General features: G+C 40.6%; 1 protein-coding gene and 1 long non-coding RNA gene across 2 annotated transcripts; one reads left to right on the plus strand and one right to left on the minus strand.

Annotated features, from left to right (window-relative positions):
- The first annotated feature begins 5,769 nt into the window (after positions 1 to 5,769).
- On the plus strand, positions 5,770 to 7,378 carry LOC146456901 (uncharacterized). Its single transcript, XR_014858688.1, has 2 exons — positions 5,770 to 6,313; positions 6,352 to 7,378. It is a non-coding gene; the product is annotated as an uncharacterized LOC146456901 (long non-coding RNA).
- A 2,057-nt stretch (positions 7,379 to 9,435) lies between these two features.
- On the minus strand, positions 9,436 to 13,742 carry LOC146456902 (uncharacterized). Its single transcript, XM_085092533.1, has 2 exons — positions 13,596 to 13,742; positions 9,436 to 11,673 (listed from the first exon to the last, which is right to left on the minus strand). The coding sequence occupies exon 2, from the start codon at positions 11,666 to 11,668 to the stop codon at positions 10,064 to 10,066; it is 1,605 nt and encodes a 534-aa protein (XP_084948659.1). The 5' UTR covers positions 11,669 to 11,673; positions 13,596 to 13,742; the 3' UTR covers positions 9,436 to 10,063.
- Between the last annotated feature and the right edge of the window lie 3,710 nt (positions 13,743 to 17,452).

The raw sequence follows: 17,452 nt of genomic DNA on the forward strand, positions 1-17,452 counted from the left end.
TAATTATTTCATTCTTGTTAGGAGGACATGTCCTCATTTGCCGCACTCCAGGGTGCCTTAATTTATCAAACTATAATAATTATTTTATTGTTGTTAGGAGGACATGTCCTCATTTACCGCACTTTAGGGTGCCTTAATTTATCAAACTATAATAATTATTTTATTCTTGTTAGGAGGACATGTCCTCATTTGCCGCACTTTAGGGTGCTTTAATTTATCAAACCATAATAACTATTTTATTCTTGTTAGGAGGACATGTCCTCATTTGCAGCACTCTACGGTGCTTTAATTTATCAAACATTAATAATTATTTCATTCTTGCTAAGAGAACAAGCCTCATTTGCCGTACTTTAAAAGTACCTTGCTCAGTATCCATTGAATAATATTTAAAGAACAATGATTTATAGCAATTTTGGTAAAAATTATAATGAATTGACTGACAAGACTAAATTAAGTGATTAGTTGAACGTTTCCTCTACGTATACAAGAGAAACACACTTTAACAGAACACTTTGTAACATACCTATAAACGTAGTTGAAACAAAGAAATGTCAGGTTCGTTACTAAAATGTAGCAAAACAACGCTTAAAATCTTGTAAATGAAAGAGTAAAAAAACAGGCTTCATGACAACTTTCTTGCCCTCAGCATAATTACAGTGACCGCATAGCAATTCAGATTACATTGTGAAAGGCCCTTTAAATCTGTCTTGACCCGGGATGGATTGGTGGGTGTGGGGAAAGGGGGGTAGGGTTGGGTAACGTGTTGGGCTACCTGCGTGGGGTTTTGAGGATACGATACGATACTTTATATAACGCTTACAACTTTTTTAAAAAGTAACCAAGAGCCACCAAAGTTCGCCCCTTTTCAGAAAAAGACTTATTTGGTGTTGTAGGTAATTATTCATTTCAGTCTTCCATGGCAACCAAATCTTGACAGGCATGTTTTTCAATAAGCGCCTACCCTCAACAACATCACTCTATTTCATAACAAAAGAAAAGATCACGTACTTATAATTAGCTATCCAGGGAGTTACATCTTCCTTGCCGACGAACAAAGGCCCGAAGAAACCTACCATCCATTGTTTCAACTTAATGTTAGGCTAACTTTACAACTAACAGAACATGACATAACATAATAGCTTATTCAGGAAATACAAATAATGCTTAAAGAACACTTCCTGAAAGGGGAAATCATGAAGTTATCCCTATACGAAGCAATTTTCCCAACTAAAAAAACATTCAAAACTAATTACAATTTTACATAAATCTTCAGTCTGTTTCTAAATAGAGTTACAAAACCAGCATGCCCAACGTGTCTAGGCAAGATAGTCCGCTTAATAAGGATACATAATTGCGAATCGTTATTTTCACATGCAGATTATAGTCGCAATTGGCTCTAGCTCGATGATCGACACTTGGTGAAATCCAAAAATCCTGAAATGGAAGTCTATCTATTCCAAAAACTATCTTGTAGCATGGATGTGAGACTCTCATCTGTTAGAATCACCTTTACGATAAATGTCAGACTCGAGTTTATAAAAATTAAGGGTGCGTTCGATTGACACTATTCCGGAGTAAGAATAATAGGAATAAACCCGAGCAACCGTTCGATTGAGACGCTATTCCAATTCCGGAATACATAGAATGTATTCCAAACATTCTGCTCCAGAAAGCAGAATACTTGGAATAATCCGGAATAATGACGTCATGCTTCGCGGTTTTTTTTCAAATCAACAAACAAAATGGCTTCCGCTGCGTGCGAGCAAAACGAAATTTTACTCAAAAAGGATACTCCTGGAGTCGGGAAGAGACCCTTCTCCTCATTTCCTTGTACGAAGAAAAGAAAGAGATGTTCCAAATGTTAACTACAAGAAGAAACAAGTCTGGGAAGTGTTTGCGGCGATAATGCAAGCGGAGAGTGTCGAGAGTGGTCGAAATATTTCGCCGCGGGCTGACCAGTGCGAAGGCAAATGGCTGCGAAACTCTGACAAATTATAATTAGGAACAACAGTTTCCGCATAACCTTCGATGCGAACCGCTTTACGCCGCTCTGACAACAAGTTATTTGCATAAAACAGGGGCAGAAACTCTTCTAAGACATCTTCTTCCTCTTGTACAGATTCCTCCTCGAGAAATTCTTCAACAAAAGTTGCAAAACCTGCAACAATGACCTTCAATGTCGCCGCCATGCTGCTGTTCACGATGTTACGGAAATTTGCATTTTCCTTCGGAAAACTGCTGTCTGCGTGTTATGTCGCGGGCATTATTCCAGAAACGGAATAATCGTTTTATTGACGAAAGGATGGAATGGCTGGAATAATCTGGAATGTATTCTTATTCCGGAATAGGGTCAATCGAACGCACCCTAAATGAGTACATAGATGAGAATAGCGAAAACACAGTTCTGGCCTTTGGTGCTAACACAAAACTACTCAATTTTACTGAAAAGCGGAAAAACAAGAGTGGCAAATATAGGATAAACATGGTTACCCTGTCATTTCTGCAGTTTTCCGTTTTTGCTTTTTTTTTTAGATTTTTGTTAGCCTTAGACCCACAATACAATAATATTTACAGTACTACGAACTGCTTACAATACTTACAAAGTTACAATACTTACTGTACTAATCGTATAAAATCATGCTATACTTACAATACTAATCAGAATACTCTCAGTGTTCACAATACTTACATTATCTTACAATAGCAGTAGCAGTATACCAGTTTTCCGTTTGCTGTAAACTTAAGAGGGAATGTCTACTAAGACCGAGCCAAATCATAAAAAAGTGGCACATGATGAAAAAATCAAAACTCTGCATATTCCGTCCAGAGATACTCCATACTAATTTAAAAAACGTGGTGGGATTTTTTTCCTGAAATATATTTTTTAAACCGGAAAAAATAGAAAAAACAGTGACGGCCCCTCGTGGTGTGAAAAACACCCGAAATAAACATGGTTCGCACCTTCTCGTAAACTTCGTTCTGTTCAATTCGCATCAAAGAAAACCCAGTTTTCTTCTTGAAAATTTGCTTTTGAAATGTTTATTAAGTATCTGAGTCCAAAAATACTCCAGTGGATGAATATTCCTGGTCATGAGGAGCCACAAAAAGTCTCAAAAATTCGCTTCCTCCAAATTCTGAATTTGGCGCACTTTTTTAATAGAAAATTTCGCGATCCGGTAAAACAGTAAAACCCTTCAAATTTACAATTATAGATTGAGGAAGTATCGCTCTAAAACCAGGTTTAAAAAATAGCTTCGGGCTTTTTACCAGCGCCGAGCATTAGAGGTCTCAAAATCACGAAAATCGCAATATCAACGTGTAAACAAACTGCACACGACTGCAACCAAACTAAGAGAAACTATTGAAATTTCATGTAGTTTACCTCGGCATTCGGCTTTAAACCACCAGTGAAAGGTCATGTTTCGCTAACTGCAATAAAGCATTGTCTAAATAAGATATTTGGTTGTGTTTGTATCCTTTCATTATTATATAGCCATCTTGATGTGAGAAGTCAACAAGATAAATTATCATCGCTTATTGCGATGGAGCGACAATATAAAACTCAAATGACTTACCATCGGACGACTTCTTTTCGACTTGAAGATCGTTTAAAATGGAGATGAGTTTGATTTTCTTTGAATTTCGAAACGATTTTTTTGTTTCGAGCTGTCGTTTCGAGATCCGTTCGCAGGATTTACTTGAAGCGAAAGCGCTCGTGGATTACTGTTCGACTCTGTTTATGGCATAAGTCACGCAATAAAATGTCACGCTTTTTTAATTCACGTGACGTTAGGTTTGACTATGTTGGGTGAAAAACACACGGGAAACGTGTGTCCTGACATGCTGAAAACAAAAAACAAATTAAAAACAATGAAATCTTTACCAAAGTGTGGACAGGACCGATGATTTATAGCCGAATGTTTTTAACATCTATACACACCAAAAGGACTGAGCCACAAAGCAAGCCTTGCTAAAGTATGTTACTCTGCATTTTAATGAGGTGAAACCTTGGGGAACACTTTTCTTGTTAGAACCACTAAGTATTAACGCCTTGGTTTTCGCCTTCGTGCAAAAGTCACTACGGTCTCATCCCTGACTGTTCTCTTGGGGATGGGACAAAACAATGTTATCAGCCAGAAAAAATCACTCCTCACTGCTGTCTTGCGCATCCTTGACAAAGAGAATGCAGTTTGTCGATGTATGGCTTTTTCCATTGAATTGTTACAGCTGAGACGTTAATGCCAAAGGAAATACAAATTTCCTAATGGTAAATGAAAAATAGGGGTTGGGCGGGGATGGGGTGAGCGCGTGCTCATTTTCACGAACAGCGGCGCGTTATCGTCTTTTGATTCATCATTTACCAGTGCTTTCTTCGAGGCAACGTGCAAGAAGAAACCTGCTGTTAAGGTTGCTAGCTACTTCAGCACACATCAATCATTGATCTTGAACTGGATCATTTGTCACAGCAATACATTGTAATAAATTAAATAATGGTTTGTTTCACGATGTAGTTACTCAAGTTGTAGATCGCGACGTTTCGACTGCTTCTGCTAGTCTTCATCAGGCAATGAGGTCGACCGGATCACACTTCAGTATTTATGTCACCAAGGTCTGATCCTGCAAGTGTCGCATACAGGGTCTGCTTTACTTCCGGTTTGCTGTCAAATAGGACTTCTGAACTAGAACCGAGTCCTTCGTAACGCACTTGACTTGAGTATCCATACCATATCTAGTCTGTTGCTCTCTTACTGACTATGCTGACCACCGGTAACAGCGTGGTTTGTCCCGCAAGCTTCTCCGCATAGTCGACTGAAGCTCTGTCAAAGGACTTCTCGTCTCGCGCTCTAGGGAGAGCTGGTGTCGGCCATATGACAACCGCTTCCATCACGTCTAGCTGTCATATGACGTCATCATACCCCGTTGCGGACCCCAGAGGAGACATGCTTGAACGTACGATCTCTCCTCGGAGTCTCATAGCCGACATTGCCATGCTTTTTGTACTTGTGAAGTTATGGAGGGGGATTCCCTGCCCCTCTCCGTCTCCAGAAGACAAAAAAGAAAAAAAAAGGAGTTCTAGATAGGATTTGAGCTATGTTGACATGCGAAGGAGTATACCATGTTTACTGAATCGCACACTTTGGTTTTCGGACAACCAAAACTGATAACTCTTCAGGTCGCTCTAGGACGTCGACCCTTGCAGCATCTTGGTTGATAGAGCGCCGGCATGTGGGCCTTCCATGACGATGTAAAGATGTTTCCCTGTGCTTGCTTCACAGTCAATGCAAACTCCTCTTTAAGTCCGTTTAGCACATCAACAGTGTGCTGCGACATCAGAATGTTTATCACTAGAGAGCTCGCGACGCAGCGTGTCTGGTGAACGTATTGCGCGAGACAGGGCGCCTGTCTCATGTGGTGTCATTTCTTGGCATGTACCTGACAGGAGCCACCCCTTGTCCACCATCAAAGTTCGTCCGCTCGCATTTTCCGATGAGCGTTTTAGCTGAGACCTAATAGGGCTGACGTCTGTAGGTGCCAAGTGCGAATTTAGTGCGTCTATAGGCCTAAATGTAGCTCCTGATGTGATATAATAAAGTTACTTTATGTTCCAAATCTGAACTGTGCAAAAGGACAAGCCAAAGGGGCTCCTATATGTTTTTGCGGCCGAGCCTTTCACACCTAAATTTTAACTCTTACTATCGTTTCACACATACTGTGTACTATGAGTAGAAACCCCCCCCCCCCCCCCATCCCCCCAATCCCCTCGGGCTCGATCCAATGCTTGCAGTTTCTGGTACTGTTTTTGGTGTCGCCTCGGTAGCTTTGGCAATAGGCCCGCGGTCACGGCATATACCTATGCAAAAGATTGCTAAGCTCACTTATTGATTTATGTAGTGATTAGTTTAAAGTTCAAAACACCGGCGACGAAAAAGACAAATGCTAGTCACGTTTGGGTTATACTCCCAAGCAGCCGCTTTAAGGGGAGCAGGTAATACGATGTCCCCTAAAATGACGACTGCGTGGGTCCAGGCTACGTTTGGATTGCACTGTTTCCAAACTAAATTGGCCCATTGTTCGTAAATCAGTTACAGAGGAGGCCAGCGTTTATGACAAAATTAAGGTGTACTTACCAATTCAAGAGCCCAATGGAATCAGTACACCGGTTTGTCGCAATAAAGCTATGGACTCCGACTTGCTTATCCCACGGTCTGCTATTCTCACCTTGTCAGTATTGCAGTATGTTAAGAGAGCCCATGCGGATCTCGTCATTGGTTAGCACCTCTGCACCGGCCAATTTCGCACTGAGATGGGACAGGTTAGACTTTTTCAAAGTCCGTTTTCGTGGGAGTCCAGTCAGGTGCTCGGCTCACGACTCCGTCGCCTTGTTGGTCACTCTTTCGGTGCATAAGAAGTCGACTTGTGGCAAGTCTATAATGGTTTACACAGAAATGTAGCGGAAGAAAGAATCACGCCCGCGCTAAGATAAGCTCAACTTCGGAGTAAACATCACTTATTCGAATACTGCTAGTGTTGTCCCGAAACGTGTTTGTTTTGTGAAATTTCACGAGGTATGCATTAAAGGGCCCTAGCCAGCCACGCCTTTGTTTTTGTTTATATGCGAGAGTTTGGCTATTATATTTTACTCGGAGCATGTCGAAATGAACGAAATCACTGTGAAACTACTAAAGATAATGAAACATACTTTCAGGAACACAAAGCAATAAGATTTAGCTTCACCATGCAATATCAATAATTTTGATGGCATCGAAAATGGCGGAGGCTGACTAGGGTCCTTTAAGTTTGTTGTTGTCTTAACGGTTTTGCACTAGAGTTGCACCAAAGAAAGATTTGAACGGTTTACTAAAACACTTTTTTTCTGTTTGACCACCTTGTCAGATAATTGAAGCATCCGCAAATCCCACAAGCTGATTTCACCCGGTCACAACCGAAATGGCCGTTAGGATGATTGAAATTATCAGAAAATTCTTTAAACGCAGCGTAAATACAAAAATCTACAAGTGTTTTATAACATAGAAATTTTGTATATTTGGTAATTGTTCCAGCATCATCATTGTGTGTCCATCGGGTGCGTGACGATATTTCAATCAGAACAACGGCGGTGTTTATAAGAACACAACAGATCATTGTAACTAAAATAAACACATTAAAAAAAAAGTGCTACAGATCAGAGAAAATTAACGATTAAACAGAAAACTGAACTTTTTTAAAGATCTTGTTAACGAAGAATTGATGCACCCAACCCTTTTTCAGGTACTGTTATCATCAGTGATCACGGAACTCTTTATCTGTCTGTATATCTTTTATCTTGTTTATAGCTGTTATTTATGTTGGCAAACCGACACATGCGAAAAGAACGAACGTCATTCTGGTTGAGAAACTAAAAAAGTTCTCGTTAAGTCACAATTTTCTTATATCACCTTATACCGGTATCTGTTCAATTTCCTCTCGTTAAAACATCATTCAAGCAATTATCCTTGCTGAATAAACCATTCACGCACACGCCATGACCGTCGTGAAATAAACAACCTGAATCGAACATCACTGTTCACGGAGAAATTCAAAAGCCGCGTTAATGCGTGAACAGTCACGTTTGGATGTTCAAATAACTTTAAAGGAGCTAGTTTCAGACGCCCTGATGTTTGAATTTTTTTTTTTTTTCGATTTTGGCCATATGTAAGAAAAACCAACACTCCGAAGGAAGCCGTTGCGTGACCGAAACAAGTACAGTCAAAAACAATCGAAGACGGAAGATTATAAAGTCCGGCGGTTTCTGAGATGACTGTGGAGAACTTTAAAATTAGATATTTCTGTTAATATTTTCTTTGAGCCGACAAGGTCTTGTTACCGTTAAAGGATTTTTGCCCCTTCAATTGGCATTTGCCAAGTGACGTGAATGCGATAGCAGAAGTCATTAGTCACTGAAGGAGATCAATTATCAACCCTTCGAGCTATGATGGCTTTGTATGGTGCATTAAGCCAAGAAACTGATACTTAGATGACATCTTATTCAAGGTGAGCTAAATATGAGCTTTCTGTTGATTGGTCCATCGTACTATTGAGGGAAACAAGGAAAAAAATTACAAAAGTCTTCGGTGATTTTGACAAACATGTTTATCGCTTACAGTTGTTGACAGATAATGTTGCAATTATCGGGATTTTGAGAGCGTTAGTTCTCAGCGCTGATAGAAAGCCCGAAACTGATTTTTAAACCTGCTTTTAGAACGGCATTTCGTCAATCAAGAATTCTAAATTTCAAGTGATTCGGTGTTTTACCGGGTAGGGAAACTCTCTCCTGAAAAAGTGCGCCAAATTGAGAATTTCGACTGAGCCAATTTTAGTAACTTTCGGTACCTTCCCCATGACCTTCAAAACTAAAGCAGAGATCTATTATTGGCCTCAAACGATTCGTAAACACTTCAACTGCACATTTCCAAGCTTAAAATGAGGTTTTTTATCTATGCGAATTAAACAGAGCGAAGTTGAGAGAAGGTATGGGACACGTCTATTTTGGGTGCTTTTATAGACACTTGGGCCCGAACACATTTTATTCAATTTTTCTGGGTTTAAAAAAGAATTCCGAGAAATCAAAACCACCACGTTACTAGAACTACCATAGGGTATCCTTAGTCAATTTGTGAACGACTTTCATTTTTTATCATGTGCCACCCCTCGCTCGGTATTAGTAGACATTCCCTCTTAATCAGTCTAAATCTCTCTATTATCTTCAAAAACCACGTGAAAAATTCATTCCTGTTTCTGCTTTTAAAAGCAGTTTTTAACTCCATTAACGCAAAGCTGGTTGCTTGTTTATTTTCCTCAGCACACCTAAGTCAGTTATATGGCTTCTATACATACGACCCGTAGCTAGCTCTTCTACCAAAGTTAATCTTTCCCTAAGTAGACATTTTAAAACTGTTTCACTAAAAATGATCTAAATTATTAATAGTTCATATCCATAACAATCTTAGAAATATGACTTGCAACACAAAAAATCTCAGGCATTCGATACCTCGGTCATTTCGCCATGGAATTACTACGCACAATATAAAAAGTTTATAAATTTACAAATCTATTATTATTTTAATTCATTGCCAGCTGTAGTCTTTGCTCGACTCGAGAGAAAATACAAGGTAATCACACTGGCAAACTAACACCGTTTTGAACGGCCATCATTAAGTCCGCCCTTGAAAAATCGCGCCCTAATAATTTCTGTAAACTAAGGAAGTTGAGGCTTTATGAAAAGCTTTACACTAAGCCTCGCTTTCATAACGATGTTCACAGTAACTCGGAAATGGCCTTATGCGCGGATTATGTGGTATCGCGATGTTATTTACCGCCTTTTCTTTAAGGCGGGAAAGTGCCAGTAAAGAGTGATGGGAGCATTGCATGGGTTTGTCCCCAAATACGTTTTATTTCTTCTTCTTCTTTGTTGTTCTTTTGAGACCATTTCAAACAATTTCCAGTTTCGGAGTAGAAGGAAGAGAAAAGAATACCAGTTTGAAAGAACGCCCAGTTAGAAAGCAATTCCGCGTATTCCTATAAACCTAAAAACCTTCCTAAAATAACGCAATTGCCAATACCTCTTATTCTAAATAAATCTTACTTTTATCAGGGATAGAATGAACAGAACTTGTCCCTAAAAAATATGAATACCTTCTATTCTATGCATTCCTATGCGGGAGTAGTTATTTGTAAACATGTGATTTGGCTGTCAGGTAATACAGAAGAAAACGGCATCCTATCCTCACCTACCATAGTTATCAAGGGATCCCAATGTCTGTCTAAAATTCACAATACTTTCTTTCAATGTCCAGTTGCTCTGAAGCTATTCGATCATAAACTCGTGATTTGGCTGTCAGGTAATACAGCAGAAAATGTCATCCCACCCTCGCCTACTATAGTTTTCAAAGGATCTCAATGCCTATGTCTATCGCTAACTTAAATCAGTTTTTAAAATTCATGATACCTTCTTTCAATGTCCAGTTGCCTTAAGGCTATTCGGCCAAAACACGGCGTTAACATTGATGCAATACCACGCTGTCTGTTAGTCCGGTAATGCAAGAGGATCGAAGTCATGAACGACGAATCGCCAAACTTCCATTCGAAATCCTTTAACTATCTCTGCTCGCATAATGAAATGGATACCACGGTTAAACCAGTACAGAGTGTTAGCTGTTTCACCACGCTTCATCATTCCGTCGCAGGCGTCGTGGCCGTGGGTGAACTCATGGTCAGTTTTGTCTTGAATGGTGATTTCTCGACGGTGAACTAACCAGCCGCTTAATCGCGAGAAAGCAAACTCTATTACTCTGACATCGTGTTTAGGCGGTTCCAACCCGGAACTCATGATCCCGTTCAAGTAAATCATGAGGTAACCACCAGCAGAAAAATAAAATGGTTCCGACCATCCTTGTGGGTATGATGACCGAGGCTGGACATCCTGGACAAAGTTCAGCCTCAGGGTTCCAAAAAGCGGCTTTTCGCCTGGCCCGGCTGGACCTAAAACAACTTTCATGGGGACGTCAGTCTCATTGATGAACTGAACCCAAAATGGCGCCCCGATCACCTTTGACACCATCTTTACCAAACCATTTCCAGGAGGTACTTGATGCCGGTGATCTAACTTCAGCTCAGGCACCGACTGGCGAGATACTTTTACTGCTGCAGACTCAACGTCTGTTAAGTCGGGCATTTGGGACATGTTTAAGCTGCTTCTCACCACTTCAACCAGCGTTTTAGCGGACAATTTTCTGCTTAATACGAGGATCTTTGTCAGTTTTCCACCCTCGTACGGAAGGCTTCCAAGAAATGTTAAATATCTGCGATCGGAAAGGAAACCAAGTTTCGCTTCGGCGTCATTTCTCTGACAGCTAATTTTTCGATCTGCTGCTTCTTCGTCTTCCTTGTGTCGGCTCCCCATTTCTGAAAACTTTCCTTTAGCAGCCATTAGAAGTGCCACGAAGCAGCTGTAAGCCTGGCAGTAAGTTACCGCAGCCGTCACAAAATCTGCCACGTCAGGATCTTTTGTAAGGGAGTGTTTGTCGTACTTAAATGGTAGGTGTATCTCTAATCTGTGTGCCAACTCACCCATAAACTGAGTGAAGTCATTCCATAAGTTTTGATCATCCAGCTTCTCTCCCGGTCTCATTGTACGCAGCTGGGCGGCTTGGTCTGACACACGACGTCTCAGGCCGTCTAATTTCTGGTCTTGAAGACTTTTGTTGAAGTTTACGAGTTCCCTGTGCATCGCGTTGTATAGTTGGTTGACCACACTTGGCTGCTTTGGTGTATCACTAATGAGAATTCCTCCAATAAAGCTGCAGACGGATTTTATGGCTATACCCTGAGGCCCACCTGCCAACGTAGCAACGCTTGTGATGATGTCTAAAACGCCTCTTATAATTTCCACTTCAGAACCACTTTTAAACTTTTCTGCACCTTTTATTACAGCTTCTAGAACTTTACCCACATCTTCAATTGGTATTTGCTCTGCTCTCTCGTGGCTTTTCCTCTTCTGTTCTTTCACCCAATCGTCTATCGTATCAAGCTTTTCCTGCTGACTGGAAATATCTGATGAAATCTCTTTCAAAGATTGGAGCTGATTCTCGACGGCATCCCACCCATTGTCTATGCTGTAACGAGCCGCCATTTTTACTGCATGAGTAAAAAGAAAAATAATCCATGAAAACTAACGAAAAATGATCGTTGAATCACTAATCACTCCCTCTTCATTCTACAGAGATAGCTGACGATTCACTTGTGGCTCTAGGTCTTGCCTCAAAAACTCAAGATCTTTCAAATTAACGCTGCGTCAGCACTTTCTACAGCCACGCGAAAAAACAGTTGGCTAGATCCCTATACCTAAGAGTTGTGACGAGCGTGTTAAGTCTTCATATTCATTCAGTTCCATGTTCTTGCCAGTCCCGAGCGATGGTGGATGGATTATGGCCAGTTTAAAATTCTTCCAACCGGGGCACCTTACTGTCTATTTTGCTGGATATCTGTTCGGAAAGTCTTGAATCATCTAAGAAATTGGATTAAGTCGTAAAGAAGTCTAAATTCGTCGGCAACATTCTTCGGAAAAAATTTCAGCACAAACATTCGTATCGCTGGAAAACTTATTTCTTTCGTGTTTAAAGAGGCAAATATGTCGTTAAAAATTACGAAAAAGCCGAGTCAGCTGGTATTTTTGTAAAGCCAACAACAACTAATTTAATGAGCCGATCAATTCGAACCCCTGATTCCGGGTATACGACTGTTTAACGGCAGCCCGGGGCTGGGTGACGACAGAATTTGAGTGGGCAATTTAAACCAGATTATTTTTTCGGTCTGGGGGAATTCGTGCGCCGTTTTTTCTGACTTGAAGTTAGGGTTAGGGATTGAAAAGGGATTGAAAGGCGTCATTATTACATCTCTGTTTGCAAAACATGAATAATGATCAATGGAAGTAGAGGAGAGGTCTTGGAGCAATTAAGAGTAGGCATTTGAACAGTTAAAATTTTGCACCGGGCCGGGAGAAGGGAATTTAAACAACCTAACTGTCAAAACTTGAAATGCCCATCAGGGTATCCCGCGAGGGGAATGTTACAATAGTTTTGGGATTGGAAGGCGTCATTATTACATCCCTGTAGAGGAGAGGTCTTGGAGCAATTAAGAGTAGGCATTTGAACAGCTTATATTTTGCCCCGGGAGGAAGGAATTTGAACAACCTGATTGTCAAAACTTGAAATGCCCGTAGGGTATCCCCCGTTGGAGGGAATGTTACAGTTTCGAATTGATTGGCGTATAAATTCGAGGAATAATGTTCCGTCCCGTAAAACTTTCTGCAACTTACAGTCAATCCACGTCACGCGTGACCAGTATTTCCGAAAATAAAATCAACATTCGAATTTCTCCTTGAACATATCTCTGAAAATCTTTCAAAATACTTGGGAAACAATTGTTGTTCTTAAAATACTTAATGCTGTAACGTAAAGTAAAGTTTACAGCTTTATACCGTCAATAAACAAGGGAAATTTCTACGCGAACTCTGAAATCTCGTTGGCAATGTTCGACATGTCAATTTCAAACTTCGTTTAAATTTCAAAAATACCGGTCACGCGTGACATGGATTGACTGTTAAATTTACAGCTAAAGCATCCGAAAAGATTAAGCTGTATTTGCTAACACAGATTTGCCTTTAAAAGAGCACAAACTGTCTGTGTACACAGGGGACAACACTTTCCAAGTCATTTATCAAAGGTGCGAGCAACTCGTGAGTGTCCTAAACCAGCTAACATCAGAAGCGAGACAGTTCAATCTGACTCCCGTGGTGTTTTCATTTGATCGGGTAGGTCTACTTTTCCTTCAAGTTTTGTCGTGCGACAAGTCTTGTACAGACCTATTGCTATTATTTCTCCCGACTGCCGATCTACAAACACGTAGCAGATGACAATTAGCTCAATGTTAACGTGTGCATAACAATAACATTCCAATAACGAAAGTGCAAGTTTACCTTATATTTGCATTCATATCACGAACAATTTTTTGAAGTAATGAGACAGACCAAGAATTTGTTTGGAACTTGAAGTACTTACCCTTCACTTAGATTGTTTAGCGCGCTGTATCCAATAGGAACGGACTCAAAAGCAAGGAAATCAATTTGGTATTCAAATATCTACTTTGTACTTTGTACTTCCGGCTTGCATACCAGTGTCTGAAAAGATAGAGACTGGGGAGAGAAGGTTGATTTTCAGTTTGCTCGTTGTGTAAGTGTCACTAAATGTAGCTCACACATGATGGCAACGACTATTCTCACCAGGGATTCCTTCAAACAATGGTGAATTTCAGCATGTAACGTAACTCCAAACCCCTGGAATTTTAGCATGAGAATGGTAATGCAACCTTTGACACGTTTTTTGGCTATATATAATCTTATTCCGGTGCGGTTAGTCCTTTATAGCCTCAAAAGTCCTTTCCACGGCGTTTGGGGAGGATTAGCTAAGTGCGTAAAAACCTCCTGTACGGTATCATCGCTGCGCCGTAATTTGCGTTTTCAGTTTTTTTCTCGTTTTACCATGGCTCACGTCCCGGTTATTCCTGCTGAAGCAGACGTCGTTGTAGCCGTAGACCCACCGGTTCCAGCTCCAGTAGTTCCACCAGTTGTAGTACCAGCTCCAGTTGCGCCGGTAGAAGCAGCACCGGTAGTTGTGCCATTAGAGGCCGGCTATCTCTAAAACAGGGAACGGGGAATGGAGGAATGGGGAATGGGGAACGGGGAACGGGGAATCTCTAAAATAGGGAATCTCTAAAAGGGGGAATTTCTAAAAGGGGGAATCTCTAAAATAGGGAATCTCTAAAAGGGGGAATCTCTAAAATAGGGAATCTCTAAAAGGGGGAATCTCTAAAATAGGGAATCTCTAAAAGGGGGAATCTCTAAAATAGGGAATTTCTAAAAGGGGGAATCTCTAAAATAGGGAATCTCTAAAAGGGGGAATTTCAAAAAAGGGGAATCTCTAAACAGGAGAATCTATCAACAAACTGGATAAATCTATGAACGTTTTAGAAGTAGAGTTTTTCCTAAGAGACATTTACAGCATTGGCCAACAACCAATAATATTATTGACAGTTGTTGTCATAATAATTTATTACTAGATATATAAGATAAAAATAAATTGTTGTCGTCGCTTGCCGCAATATCTTCGGTAGGGGTGGTCTAAAAAATTTATGCCAATCGATACCAAAGGGCCACATAGAGGAAGAGAAATCGAATTTTCTACAGCATCTTACTGCAAAACGGTAAAGATGAAAGCGCAATTGAATCTCTGAATAAGCCGTAGACTCAAAATGACTGGAACTGGAACCGGGCCTGGCATCTGTAACACGGGTCGACCATCATTAACTGGACTAGACAGACGTCTGGACGCCTGCAAAAAGCTTATCTAGTGATCAGTTCAAAAATGCCAATTGTGAAATTCGCGGTGTTTGTGTTGCGATTGATGCATAAGCCCTAATGGCCTTACAACGATGTCTAATAAAAAAGCCCTTTCTTATTTCTAAAACTAACCAATTTCCTTTTATGCTTTTCGAAAGTTGCAACAAACGCCCTCAATGTTTTTCAAGAAAAAAAAGGTTTCACTGGTCAAGGAAAAAATTCACCTTATCGATGATGTTATCACTCAGGTACCAGACATGCTTATCTCCCTGGGATAAAGACATGTCTGACGTAGGCCGGAAGCCACCCAAATTGCAAATGCTAAATATGTTTTCATTGTGTCTGGCTGGTTACGTTTCATGGCGTAATTAACAAGACTAGTAATGAGAATATAAGGTTTAATAGCGTCTGCTTTTTTGTACCAAAAAGACAAATTCTCTTTCAGTAGTACCAAATGGCGGGAAATGGCTGCAAGAACGTGTTAAGATAAGACATGTCGTCGACCTTTTTTCAAATCGGTGGCTTCAGGTCAACATGGATAACAATTTCAAGTTTCCATTGGCGTTTGTCAGCAAAAGAAAAAAGCTTGAGGCGTTTGATGGGCTCCCAAAATTTAGCTGGGACGAGATCACGAGCCAGGAAGTAATTGGTCAAGGCTCATTTGGCGCGCTGTTTATTACCCAGTATCAGACAACAAAAAAGCCTGCCGAAACAGTGGTTGTAAAAAAGCTTTAGAGATTTAAGAGATTCCCCCTTTTAGAGATTCCCTATTTTAGAGATTCCCCCTTTTAGAGATTCCCCCTTTTAGAGATTCCCCCTTTTAGAGATTCCCCCTTTTAGAGATTCCCTATTTTTTAGAGATTCCCCCTTTTAGAGATTCCCTATTTTTTAGAGATTCCCCCTTTTAGAGATTCCCTATTTTAGAGATTCCCCCTTTTAGAGATTCCCTATTTTAGAGATTCCCCCTTTTAGAGATTCCCCCTTTTAGAGATTCCCTGTTTTAGAGATTCCCCCTTTTAGAGATTCCCTATTTTAGAGATTCCCCGTTCCCCGTTCCCCATTCTCCATTTCCCATTCCCCATTCCCCATTCCCCATTCCACCATTCCCCGTCCCCTGTTTTAGGGATAGCCATTAGCGGGTCCAGCGCCGATTCAAGCCGTTCCAGAGGTAGCCTGAGTATCAGGCTTTTCGGGGGGGGGGGGGGGGAGAGGGGGATGAGAGGAAGGGGAAAAGGGAAGAAAAGGCTTCCTTTCCCCCTTCCCCTCCCCCTCCCCCTCCCCGTCCCCCCTCCCCTTAGGAAGGCCTGATACTCAGGCTATTCCAGAGGCGGCAGATGCTCAGCCTGTAAGTGTGTTATCTCGCTGTGTTTGTATTTTTTCGCTAGCTTTTTGTTTCGCATTTTGTCGCTAGCTTACACGTGCTCGCCGTTTTGTAACTTTTACGAGCGAATTGGTTTGCGCTGTTTATGGTTCTTTCTTTAGCGAATGTGTTTCCGCTGTCCTATGTTCCTCTTTTCATGAGCGAATATGTTTTCGCTGTTTTATAGTACTTTCACGAGCGAATATGTTTACGCTGTTTTTATGTTATTCTGTCACGAGCGAATATGTTTACGCTGTTTTATGTTATTTTTCTCGAGCGAATGTGTTTACGCTGTTTATGGTACTTTCGCAAGCGAATATGTTTGCGCTGTTTTATGTTATTTTTCTCAAGCGAATGTGTTTGCGCTGTTTATGGTACTTTCGCAAGCGAATATGTTTACGCTGTTTTATGTTATTTTTCTCAAGCGAATGTGTTTACGCTGTTTTTGATACTTTCGCAAGCGAATATGTTTACGCTGTTTTATGTTATTTTTCTCAAGCGAATGTCTTTACGCTGTTTATGGTACTTTCGCAAGCGAATATGTTTACGCTGTTTTATGTTATTTTTCTCGAGCGAATGAGTTTACGCTGTTTATGGTACTTTCACGAGCGAATATGTTTGCGCTGTTCTATGTTATTTTTCTCAAGCGAATGTGTTTGCGCTGTTTATGGTACTTTCGCAAGCGAATATGTTTACGCTGTTTTATGTTATTTTTTTTCTCGAGCGAATGTGTTTGCGCTGTTTTTTGGTACTTTCACGAGCGAATATGTTTACGCTGTTTTATGTTATTTTTCTTAAGCGAATGTGTTTGCGCTGTTTATGGTACCTTCACGAGCGAATATGTCTATGCTGTTTATGTTATTTTTCTCGAGCGAATGTGTTTACGCTGTTTATGGTACTTTCACGAGCGAATATGTTTATTATGTTATTTTTTTCTCAAGCGGATGTGTTTACGCTGGGTTATATGTAACTTTTTTGCTAGCGAATATGTTTTCGCTGTTTATGGCACTTTATTATTCCACTATTATGTCATTTCACCAAATAAGGTCAAGAGAACGCGCAAAATATGAGACCGTAATACACTGTAGTGTCCCGGTTTGACCGGTTTACAACAGAGCGAATACGGACGGAAAAGGCAGAAAAAAGGAGCAACAATGTCA

Source organism: Pavona decussata, unplaced genomic scaffold (genome assembly GCF_977016875.1).
Source record: "Pavona decussata unplaced genomic scaffold, jaPavDecu1.1 SCAFFOLD_253, whole genome shotgun sequence".
Taxonomy (NCBI): Eukaryota; Metazoa; Cnidaria; class Anthozoa; order Scleractinia; family Agariciidae; genus Pavona; species Pavona decussata.

Excerpts from the sequence above, each read along its gene's own strand:
- LOC146456902 (XM_085092533.1), bottom strand. The coding sequence starts at position 11,668 with ATGGCGGCTCGTTACAGCATAGACAATGGGTGGGATGCCGTCGAGAAT.